The sequence below is a fragment of the Poromitra crassiceps genome (genome assembly GCF_964638095.1).
Source record: "Poromitra crassiceps genome assembly, chromosome: 14".
In the NCBI taxonomy this organism is placed as follows: Eukaryota; Metazoa; Chordata; class Actinopteri; order Beryciformes; family Melamphaidae; genus Poromitra; species Poromitra crassiceps.
In genome coordinates, this window is record NC_139633.1 from 40189254 (window position 1) to 40202498 (window position 13245).

Below are 13245 nucleotides of genomic sequence, written 5' to 3' on the forward strand. Positions count from 1 at the left end.
TATAGCCCGCTCCTCTCTGTTGAAAAAAAAGAAAATGCAAATGTGTGTTTGTGTCTATTACAGGCCACCGTATGCTCGCCGACAGATGTCGATAGATGTATTTATTCCCCTGAAACTAAAAGTACAGTTTGTTTGCCTCAGACAAAGAAAGGATACTCGGACACTAACCCCTAATCCAGTGGTTTGCAAAGTGGGGTTTAGGGACCCCCAGGAGTCCTTGATGGGGTTGCAGGGGGTCCCTAGCAAAAGGGGGAATAATCCCATCCATAAGTGCCACAATGACAGAATGTATGACTATTTTGTTCATGGGTTCCAGACACTTCCTGTAATGAAACATCTAAAAGTAAAAAATCTTATGAGATGGGGGACCCTGGGACAAAGCCTTAGCAATTGGGGGTCCGTGTTCTAATTTGTGTCAGTTTAGGGGTCCTTGATGTGACCAAGTTTGAGAACAACTGCCCTCATCCATCAGAGGACAGACCTCAGTGGTAGTGTTGGAGTACTCAAGACCGGTCTTGGTCTCGGTCTCGGGTTAGGTGGTCTCGACTCCAACACTACTCAGTGGTCTCATCACATCTCCAGCTCTCCCAGCAGTGTGGCAGCAGCCTCAAGCCACAAACAGGCTTGTGACCTCTGAGCAGATTGGTGGGGAACCTGAATGATTAAGTCGTTCCCCTCTCATCAAACCAATGTCAGTGTGCCTTTGAGCAAGGCATTTAACCAGTGTCCAACAGTAGATGTATGTGTGTATATGTGTGCATTCATGTGCTGCTAGGAAAGTCAGAAATCCTGTGCTATATTTTGTTGGAAAATCAAACCCAGAGAGACATTTAAAAAAGAAAAAGAAAATAAAGAAGTGGACAAGCTAATTATACAAACTTAATTCAAACAACTTAGGTTTTAGGCTCCTTAAAACTTTTTTTTCCGTCTAAGCTTAAACGTCTCCATTGCATCAGAACTAAGAAACTAGGGTTGCAAAACTTTCTCTGAGGTTCCGACTTTGGAGGGCATTCATGTGAAATTTCCAAGTTAAGTTCCACAGTTATTCTGATATATCCGATATCTGATAGCACCAGCACAGCCCTCCCTTGACATCCCTTGATAAATAAAGGCTAAAATAAACATCACAAACTAATTTAACACGTTCACTGCCAACAACGAGTTGAGTCGTCAAACAGAATCCAACCGTTCACTGCCAACGACGAGTTGAGTCGTCAAAAAAAAAAAAAAAAAATTTTGACGGTGCTACGTGGATCAATGCCCCCCGCGTCTCCTATGGAGATATTGGAAGTATTGAATGTGTATAATCTATTTTACCGACCAGCTAGGTGGCGACGGTCCTCTCCCGACAGAGAGAAAGTCAACCAAAAGCAGCCGCCTCCCGCGGCTGCTTCCTTCATTCTCAAGGAAATGGCTTGGCGATTTTACAGTCAGAAACGAACGAGCCTCATTCTCATACTGTAGGCGGGGACGCTTTCGCGCTGCTGCGGTGGGGGGTTCCAGAAATGGACTGGGTGGGCAGCATAAAGCCTAGAGTCGCACGGGGCTTCATCGGGGCTCTCAAACCCAAGAGACGAGTGAGCCCTATCCACACTCGCTGCCAGGGAAGGAGGCTGCGCAGCAGCAGCAGCAGCAGCAGCAGAGCACTCGCTTGTGACAAACGCAGGCGGAAAGCCACTAGACACGCCCACGGAGGGAGGAGTTGAAGGAGAGGGCGTTCGGAACTATATTGTTTGGATGTCTGATCTCTCACTGATGCCAAAAATAAATGGTTAAAGTGACTGTTCTGCCTGTTTGATTGAATTTCACAAAACTGCGATTATCTCAGCTTTCACTCTCAGACGCTAAAACCATGCTGTACTCAACGGCTAATATCTACATAACTACTAACTCTACAAACTAACTCTTTTAGACAGAGAAAGCACACATTCTATTAGTACTTTTGTGAACTTTGTGTTGACAAACTCCAAGCAGAAAAGAATCCTCGGCTCTTGTAAAATGAGCCAGAATCCTCAAAAAACGGCTTGGCAAAAGCTACCTACAGCAAAAAAAAAACGGCTGGCAGTCAATGTGTTAAAGTAGACAAATCAGACACGCAGACTCAAGAACCACATCAGTATTTCCTCTGATAATCGTACCGGTGGATATATGAGCAGTTTCTACCTTTTGTCATCAGCATTCATCTCGATGAAGAGTTGGCCTCATTCTTTCTTAGATTAGTAGCACAGATACAATATGAGTGAAACGTGAGAGGTGAAAGACGCAGCTGCACCGCCCATACAAGGTGGGCTGCAGGTGTATCAGACCTATCAGTATTCATGTTAGTACAATCCAATACTTATCTCCTAGTTCAACAAAATGCATTTTTTTTTAATAAATGATTCATATAGTTTGAAATCCTTGTTCAACTGTACATTATACTGGCAGCACGAGGAAAACAACTTAAAGGGATTAATGTTGAGTTGTGATATCCACCATTTGGGAAACTGTGGCACCTATCAATGATTCATAGCATAATGTACATTATTACACAAAATGTGGAACTTTTAAAAGTTGTGGAGCTAAATTGAGTAATTAATGTAAGTTACAAAATAGAGATCTGCAGAGGAATGCATGTAATAATTTGAAGATGAATTGCCAAAATGCGACATATCTATTTTAGTTGAAGAATTGCCTTTAGTTCATCATTCAATGAAATACAAAACATAAAAAAGAGGACCCAGCCTGTAAAAGTGTTAACATTTTGTCAACCGAAGACTAAAAAAATAAAAATAAATCTACCCTTTAAAAGTGACCATGATTTGTTTTTATTTAAGGGGAAGGGGTAGGATTTTAAGGGTTTAATCATCACTATTATTATTATTATTATTATTATTATTATTATTATTATTATTATTATTATTATTATTATTATTATTATTATTATTATTATTATTTGTCCATCCCACTCCGCTCACCAGTTCAGGCAGGTAAAATATATCCGGGACGGTGGTGCAGATGCCCAGACCGCTGGGCAGGCTCCCCATGGGCTGAGCAGTAGTGGCTGCCATCTCTGCCTCTTGGTTCTCCCAGTGCGACTGGTCCTCTCCGCTCAACTAACGCAGCAGGTGTCACCGATCCTTATAAGAAAGATAAGTTAGCGGACAAACCCGTTCTGCTGTGGTGGGCCCGTCCCACAGCAAAGCGGACACACCCTTTGCCTCGCGGTGCTGAACTAACTGGGATTTTGAAATTTCCCACAGAGGAAACTGCTGCCCAGAGGCCATAACTAAATCCACACAGCTTAAACATGTTCATTGTTGCTGCAGAGTAACTTGTGTTACTGCATGGTAGCCTAAAGACTTAAACATGTTCATTGTTGCTACAGAGTAACTTGTGTTACTGCATGGTAGCCTAAAGACTTAAACATGTTCATTGTTGCTGCAGAGTAGCTTGTGTTACTGCATGGTAGCCTAAAGACTTACACATGTTCAGTGTTGCTGCAGAGTAGCCTAAAGACTTACACATGTTCAGTGTTGCTGCAGAGTAGCTTAAAGACATACACATGTTCAGTGTTGCTGCAGAGTAGCATAAAGACTTACACATGTTCAGTGTTGCTGCAGAGTAGCCTAAAGACTTACACATGTTCAGTGTTGCTGCAGAGTAGCCTAAAGACTTAAACATGTTCAGTGTTGCTGCAGAGTAGCCTAAAGACTTAAACATGTTCAGTGTTGCTGCAGAGTAGCCTAAATACTTACACATGTTCAGTGTTACTGCATGGTAGCCTAAAGACTTAAACATGTTCAGTGTTGATGCAGAGTAGCCTAAAGACTTAAACATGTTCAGTGTTGATGCAGAGTAGCCTAAAGACTTAAACATGTTCAGTGTTGCTGCAGAGTAGGATAAAGACTTACGTTCAGTGTTGCTGCAGAGTAGCCTAAAGACTTAAACATGTTCAGTGTTGCTGCAGAGTAGCCTAAAGACTTAAACATGATCAGTGTTGATGCAGAGTAGCCTAAAGACTTAAACATGTTCAGTGTTGCTGCAGAGTAGCCTAAAGACATACACATGTTCAGTGTTGCTGCAGAGTAACCTATAGACTTGATCAGTGTTGCTGCAGAGTAGGCTAAAGACTTAAACATGTTCAGTGTTGCTGCAGAGTAGGCTAAAGACTTAAACATGTTCAGTGTTGCTGCAGAGTAGCCTAAAGACTTAAACATGTTCAGTGTTGCTGCAGAGTAGCCTAAAGACTTAAACATGTTCAGTGTTGCTGCAGAGTAGCCTAAAGACTTAAACATGTTCAGTGTTGCTGCAGAGTAGCCTAAAGACATACACATGTTCAGTGTTGCTGCAGAGTAGGCTAAAGACTTAAACATGTTCAGTGTTGATCAGTGTTTGGAATAACGCCGTTTAAAAGAACGGCGTTAGGTAACGCCGTTATTTTTTCAGTAACGGGGTAATCTAACTAATTACTCTTTCCGTCGTTACAACGCCGTTATCGTTACTGAACGCTAAATGCGGTGCGTTACTATGAAATGATTGAGTAAACTACCCGTAGCCTACACTAGTGTTGTCAAGTGAGGAGACCGGGTGGGTTAACATAACGAGATAAACGATTATGATTGGCTAAGGCAGAGTCATGTGTTTCATGGTAGCCAATCGGAGCCAGTGTTACACACGAGCCAGGAGTCAGGACACGGGCGACACACACACACACACACACACACACACACACAGACAGACACACCAAACAGATTCGAGGAAGCAGCAGAAATGGCGAGTCCGGAGTAGAGAGCTGCGCGGGCCTGAAATTTCGGCCCGAGCCCTCCCCGGCCCGTGACATGCAGACCCGTGCCCGATCCAGCCCGTTGCGAGGCCCGAAGCCAATATTACGATATAATGACACATCTCTCCCTCTCTGTTCCGCGTGCTGCGTCGCCGCGCGGCCGTCCTGCGCAGCCTCTCTGTCTCTCTATTTGACTCTCTCTCTCTCTCTCTCTCTCTCTATCTCTCTCTGTGTTCGGGAGCTGTCCGCTCGCTGTACATGGACGGACACGGCTTGTTTCTCTCTCTATCTCTCTTCGGGAGCTACTAACGTCACGTGAGGGTCTGTGTGTGGCTGGGGGAGTGTCTGTGCACTCCTCCTCTTTGTCTGACTGTGCTCCGCTCGCTGTGTAAAATCAAGCGAGTACGCTAATACAACATTATTTAATTTAATTATTGAAACGGCCCGACCCCGGACCTATTAATTAAAAATAAATAAAAAACAAGCCCGGCCTCGGCCCGTTTTGGTCGGCCCGAGGGGCCCGTGAGGGTACCCTCAGGTTTGCAGCAATCCATGAAAATTTGGCATTTTCAAGGTGGAGATAACGCAAATAGTTACTTTCCCTGGTAACTAGTTACCTTTATTATAGAGTAATTCAGTTACTAACTCAGTTACTTTTTGGAACAAGTAGTGAGTAACTATAACTAATTACTTTTTTAAAGTAACGTTCCCAACACTGGTGTTGATACAGAGTAGGCTAAAGACTTACACATGTTCAGTGTTGATACAGAGTAGGCTAAAGACTTAAACATGTTCAGTGTTGCTGCAGAGTAGCCTAAAGACATACACATGTTCAGTGTTGCTGCACAGTAACCTATAGACTTGATCAGTGTTGCTGCAGAGTAGGCTAAAGACTTAAAAGTACAGCAGTAAGCAATAATCTATATTTTTATAGATTATTATTATATTATTTTACATTATTATTAGACTAGATTATAATTTAGTTTCACCCATTGATAGTATATTTAACCGAAATCAGGCTCAGTCAGGTCTTAACCTGATGATAAGTGATCTTCTCTCCTCTCGCCGCGACGTAGAGCGGAGGAAGGTCAGCGGTAATAGGTCAAAGTTGAAACAATTTGAACTTTGACTTCAGCGCACGGTGGCAAATTCGAGCACTGCACGACGCCAAGGATACAGTGCTGCCGCATAATTGGAAGGCACCACTCTCCCTATAGATAACAACAGTGGGCGCAGAGCTGTGTTACAGCCAATCATGTGTGGGGGGCTTTAGGATTATTTCTTGCGCTTGTCTAGTGTGATGTGAACTACACACCTGTGAATGTTTGTGACTGCATGATGCACAGTTGTGACAGTATTGAACTACACACCTGTCATTGTTTGTGACTGCATGTTGCACAGTTGTGACAGTATTGAACTACACACCTGTAATTGTTTGTGACTGCATGTTGCACAGTTGTGACAGTATTGAACTACACACCTGTAATTGTTTGTGACTGCATGATGCACAGTTGTGACAGTATTGAACTACACACCTGTAATTGTTTGTGACTGCATGTTGCACAGTTGTGACAGTATTGAACTACACACCTGTGAATGTTTATGACCGCATGATGCACAGTTGTGACAGTATTGAACTACACACCTGTAATTGTTTGTGACTGCATGATTCACAGTTGTGACAGTATTGAACTACACACCTGTAATTGTTTGTGACCGCATGATGCACAGTTGTGACAGTATTGAACTACACACCTGTAATTGTTTGTGACTGCATGATGCACAGTTGTGACAGTATTGAACTACACACCTGTAAATGTTTGTGACCGCATGATGCACAGTTGTGACAGTATTGACACACCTGTAATTGTTTGTGACCGCATGATGCACAGTTGTGACAGTATTGAACTACACACCTGTAATTGTTTGTGACTGCATGTTGCACAGTTGTGACAGTATTGAACTACACACCTGTAATTGTTTGTGACTGCATGTTGCACAGTTGTGACAGTATTGAACTACACACCTGTGAATGTTTGTGACTGCATGATGCACAGTTGTGACAGCTTTGAACTACACACCTGTAATTGTTTGTGACTGCATGTTGCACAGTTGTGACAGTATTGAACTACACACCTGTAATTGTTTGTGACTGCATGTTGCACAGTTGTGACAGTATTGAACTACACACCTGTAATTGTTTGTGACTGCATGATGCACAGTTGTGACAGTATTGAACTACACACCTGTAATTGTTTGTGACTGCATGTTGCACAGTTGTGACAGTATTGAACTACACACCTGTGAATGTTTATGACCGCATGATGCACAGTTGTGACAGTATTGAACTACACACCTGTAATTGTTTGTGACTGCATGATGCACAGTTGTGACAGTATTGAACTACACACCTGTAAATGTTTGTGACCGCATGATGCACAGTTGTGACAGTATTGACACACCTGTAATTGTTTGTGACCGCATGATGCACAGTTGTGACAGTATTGAACTACACACCTGTAATTGTTTGTGACTGCATGTTGCACAGTTGTGACAGTATTGAACTACACACCTGTAATTGTTTGTGACTGCATGTTGCACAGTTGTGACAGTATTGAACTACACACCTGTGAATGTTTGTGACTGCATGATGCACAGTTGTGACAGCTTTGAACTACACACCTGTAATTGTTTGTGACTGCATGTTGCACAGTTGTGACAGTATTGAACTACACACCTGTAATTGTTTGTGACTGCATGTTGCACAGTTGTGACAGTATTGAACTACACACCTGTAATTGTTTGTGACTGCATGATGCACAGTTGTGACAGTATTGAACTACACACCTGTAATTGTTTGTGACTGCATGTTGCACAGTTGTGACAGTATTGAACTACACACCTGTGAATGTTTATGACCGCATGATGCACAGTTGTGACAGTATTGAACTACACACCTACACACACACACACACAGACTCACAAGGTGAAGTATTATAGGTGAAGTATTATAGTATAATATAATAATAATAATATAATACAGCCAGTATTATAGTTCAAAAAGTTGCAAAACCTGCAATAATAAGCGGCGCTCTGGAAAAGCCAATGACTTCAGTCTTTAGGCTACTCTGCAGCAACACTGAACATGTTTAAAGAGCAGGTTAGAGACCACTTTGCATTAATATGTGGGACTTTTATATACGTTTTGTTTTCCCCACACACACATAGCTGCATCTAGACTGGTTGTTGTAAAGCAGCTGGCACATGAAAACCCGCAAATCGAATACAACACGTGATGTTCCTCCGTATGTCGAGCATCTCTTACCCGCCCGAGACCAGTCTAGAGCCGGGTTAGATGAGCTAGACGGTCGATCGGCTGTGCGGTCTCTGGTTCTCCAAAATTATATTTACCAAATAGGCGTTCTTTTGAAAAGACGATTGCATATTGGGGGTACCAGTTTCAGTACTAGTTAAGTTTGACTACTGAAACTATGAAAACGTAAAACCCTATTAACCATAGATAGAGCCCAAGCTAGACAGTTGCCTTGGGGAAAAAATGGTGTAGTAGATTATTATTCTGCTTGCTTCAGTGCAATCTGGGAACCCAGAGTCTTTCAGCACGTAAATAGACTCTGGGACAGCCGTACCTTTTTCTGAGGCTTCCTGTACAGCGCGAATCTTCCGCCCGGGGACTTCTGCCTCTGCGCAGTGCCGCTCTGTATATATTCATATATATAAAGGTAAAGGTAAAGTCCCACTGATTGTCACACAATGTGTGAAATTTGTTCTTCGCATTTGACCCATCCCCTGGGGGAGCGGTGAGCGGCAGCAGCGCCGCGCTCGGGAATCATATGGTGATCTAACCCCCCAATTCCAACCCTTTGATGCGGAGTGCCAAGCAGGGAGGCAAATGGGTCCCATTTTTCAATTTTTATAGTCTTTGGTAGGACTCGGTGTATATATATATATTTGCTGCGCGGAAGTGGAAGTCTCGGGCAGAAGATCCGCGCTGTACAGGAAGCCTCAGAAAAAGGTACGGCTGTCCCAGAGTCTATTTACATGCCGAAATAGACTCTGGGTTCCCAGATTGGCTTCAGTGCCAAAATGCATTCTGGGCAGTGTTGAATTATTGTACCAGAGGGTCAAAATGATCATTTCTGGAGGTAAATTATTGTACAAATACGATAATTATCTTACGTCTGGCAGCACTGATTCTGGGTGTTTTGGAAAGTTTTCTGCTGTACACATTGACTGTATATTATTATTATTATTACAGTAAGTACAGTAGCCCGAGTGACATCACAGGTGTTATCTGCCCAGATGGCTCTTCTTCTTTTTTTCAGCAAGTGCATTATAATGCCACCTTTTTATACATATTTCTGCCCTGGGGGCAGGTTTTAATTTTGTTTTTAAGGGCATTTTCATAAGAATCTTGAGTCCCCCCCCACACACACACTTAAGTCACAGGCATTGTGGCTGGTGTGACCTATCGCAAGCTGGTCTTTAGTTTTCTGTCGCTATCTTGTGAATGGAGCGCCTGCAGCCTGTGTTTGTATTGCCCCCAGAGGATATAGCAGAAGTTGCATTTTAAATATAGATGCTGTTTTGGGTGACGACACTCCACTTTAAAGGAGCTACATCGACAATTACAATATATGTAACAAAACTGAGAAACGACACAAAACATCAGAAGTAATGAAGTTAATTGAATATCAAATATATTTATTTCGCTTACATCATAGATTCCAATAATACCTGTCAAGTGAGCTCATTTAAATATTTACATATTGAAAGTTGTTGGAAATTCGCTTAAAAACGCAAACAATAAATCACGTGGAAATACTATACACCAAGCTTTCATTGTCAATTAAATCTGGGTTATGCTTTAATAAGAAAAAAAGGGTTAATGTGGTTGAAATGTAACAAAAAGAGATGTGGTGGTTGTGAAGGAGAAGGTTATTTTGCCTTGCATTCACCCTTCTGTGTACAGTAAACAGGGAGGATGCATGCAATAATGTGCTAACACACCACCTCCCTTCATCTCCCCTTCAAGGCAAGATTCAGCATTTTGAAAGCATATCTGATATAGTTTATGCAACACATTCTCTTTCCGAGGGCACCAAATACCGCCGCATCACGCACCTTGTGTGTCAGATGTTGACGGGCACGGTGCCCGTGTGCATCTGACGCACACACGGACACACCTGGTTGGGCTTTGTGGTTAGGCGAAGGTCAAGTGATGCCTTGGGGTTGGGGTGAGGCACAGGGGGCTGAGGGGGATTGGGGTTAGGAACTGGTAGCCAGTTGGTTAAGGGATATAGGGTTTTGGATATGGGGGGCGGTTGGATAAGGTGCTCCATGAGAAGACAGATGCAGCCCATAATCCGCAGCCAAAGGCTCCATCCTCCAGCCTTGATCTGAACCCCGAGCTCGTTTCTCCTAATTCTCTGCCTGGTTTCCAAGACATCAAGTTGCCGTGCGCGTCAACATGCCGACGTTGTCCGTGTGCGTCAACATGCTATTGTGGGATTTGACGCGGTTATAGTGAGAACAGGCTGGTATATCCTATAGACCCTGTCAATGTTTGTAAACAGCGATGACGTATTTTGTGGGCGGAGCCATTGCAGAAAGTTACAACTAGCGGTTCAGCTGTCATAGAAATATGGAAGATGCCGACGCCTCCTCCACATATCTTAAAGCTTTGCCAGCAACAGACAGGTTACTTTACACAAATAAGTTAACTCTTTCGATGGGGTGAGGTTTCTTCACCCGTACTCACTGTCAGAATGGGTCTAGGATCCAATAGACCCTTTTCACGGGGGGCATTTTGTGTCGAAAAGGCAGAATAAACACAGGTGCACTAATGAGGGTTTCCATAATTCCAATCATGGAAGTTGGAAACCTTCATTAGTGTTTTGCTTGCACCTGTGTTTACCCTGCCTTTTTGACACAAAATGGCCCCCGTGAGAAGGGCCTATTGGATCTATTGGATATATGGCCAAAGTTGCAGTGCCGGACATCGTTATATTCCTAGTGGGAATGTCCAGCGTCTATACGCATACGGCACAATAATGTATTTTTCCTGTATTCCGGGGATCTCTCTCGTTTCAGCTTGAGTTCCTCCGAGTTTTGAATACTGCGATGCGTGCACAACTAACCCTGTGATGTCCACTCTAAAAGGGTCTATTGATAGCTGCTCAAAAAACCCTCTTAGGTTATAAGGCTTCAGCATTTCTGAATGGTACCAGCCTCCCGCTAGCATTTGCTAACACTGCTATTACTGGAAGTGTATAATATGGAATAGTTGTATCCCATTTTTAGAGGAATGGTTTCATATGCCATTTTGACTAGTACAAATGCTTCCTTCAAGCTGGTGCCGAAACCATCACATAATTTTAAACTGAAGACGGGACTTGATTATTATTAAGATGCTGAACCTTCCATGAGGAATACACTAAGTTTTGGGGTGATTGGTCATGATCTGATGAGTGATGAGAACATAGACACCAAACTAGCATTATCTCAAAAGTCAGACAGTGAGAACTTCTCGCAGCTATCGAGCTACATCATGATAAGTCTTCTTAAATTATTTACTATTGACAAATCTTGAGAAATTGACAAATTTGAGTTTTGTGTCACAGATTGGTAAAATGTACACAAAATATCATATACAAATAATGTGTTGCTTTAATCTATAGGGACTACTTTCCCTGTTTCCATAGGAAGTGAAGGTGGTGGGTGATGAGCTAAAAATCACTGCACTGCGGATGGATACGTTGTAGCGTATTGATGTCACAGTAGGAGAAACATATAGGCTTAGTAGCTCGTATTATCAAGAAACATTTCTCATTATAACAAGATCTTTTTTTTTCCGTTATAACATGATATTTTCACAATATAATGACACCTTTTCTTGGTATTACGACATACCAACTTATCTCATTATAACGAGGAACCTTTCTCGTTATGATGAGATACCAACATATCTCGTTAATATAACGAGAAAGTTTTCTTGTCATAACGAGTGCATCAATATGCGGCCATAGTCGCTCACCTAAAATCCTTCCAAAATATATTTACATTAGTTATATTGATTATATTTTAAATCTAGGCTACTGAAAACAACTTACAACTTTGTATTACTTAATTAATCGTCTTTGGACAACGTGTTGGCACAGAGCACTGGAGCCAATGATCTAGCAGGGAAACATGGATGAATTTGTTGTCTGTGTTCTCATCACCTAAAACCCCCAGACACTCCTCCTGTGTAATAGCAGCACAGACGTATACTTATCCTGAATTTCCCTTTCAAGCAATATTCCATTCATGAACAGATTCAACAACAGTTCCCACTACTGGGATTTTCAGTTGACTTTTGGTCCAACGTTTTATAGCATAACGTCTCCAAATCTAATTTGTATGGACAGAAGAGAATTTAGCGGAGGGATACCATTTAGGAGAAATAGTTGGCCGGATCTACTTTGATTTTTAAATTCCCATTTTAGTGTAAACCAAGAAATGCAAAAATGACAGCGGAACCAGGATACTTTGTTGTCTTAAAGGAACAGCTCACCCTAAAATCCAAAATACATATTTTTCCTCTCACCTGCAGTGCTATTTATTAGGGGTGGGAATCACCAGATGCCCACGATACGATACTAAAACGATACTTGAGTCACGATACGATAGTATTGCGATATTGAATATTGCGATATTTCGATATATTGTCTAACTCCTTTTCCTACCTTTTCCTTGACCTCACTGGAACGTCCGGAAGTCAAACATGCAGTGTTTTTTTGTTTTGTTTTGTTTTTGCCCAAAATGTAGGCTACATTATTAAGCTTCTCTGGACTCAATACGCCACTGCAGGCGCGGACTGCAACATCGGGCGCTTCGGGCAGATGCTCGGTGGCCTGGCCTGGCATGGCCTGCAAAAAAAATAATAATAATAATAATAATATCGATACTTGGCGTCCAAATATCGATACAATATCGTCCTACTATGGTGTATCGATTTCCCCCCCCACCCCTACTATTTATCCATCTATATCATTTTGGGTTAGTTAGCTGAATTTTGGAGATATCGGCAGTAGAGATGGCTGCCTTCTCTCCCATACAATGTAACTGGATGGCACTCGGCTTGTAATGCTCGAAGCACCAAAAAAATACATTTGAAAAACTCACAGACTTTGTTGTGAGTAGTTTCATGTAGGAACTATTTTCTTTTGTAGTCTCATGTAGGAACTAGGTAGCAGCTAGCGGGTGTAGTTCGGTCAAAAGGAAACAGTTCCTCCATGAAACTGCTCATAACAAGGTCTGTGGATTATTATTAATGAATTCTGGAAAGAGACATTGCTGTTGAGTTTATCAAATGTATTTCTTTGGAACTTTGAGCACCACAAGCCGAGTACAGATGGATAAATAGCACTGCATGTGAGAGGGAAAATATGTATTTTGGATTTTAGGGTGAGCTGTCCCTT

General features: G+C 42.2%; 1 protein-coding gene across 1 annotated transcript in view; it reads right to left on the bottom strand.

Annotated features, from left to right (window-relative positions):
• LOC310789421 (myelin and lymphocyte protein-like) overlaps window positions 1-3050 on the bottom strand; it is a gene marked incomplete at both ends in the record, with an annotated part of 29121 nt that extends 26071 nt beyond the window's left edge. The window contains one exon of the mRNA XM_083651064.1: window positions 2958-3050. Within this exon, the coding sequence (XP_083507190.1) occupies window positions 2958-3050 (93 nt within the window). The remainder of the gene's footprint in view (window positions 1-2957) is intronic.
• Window positions 3051-13245: the final 10195 nt, after the last annotated feature.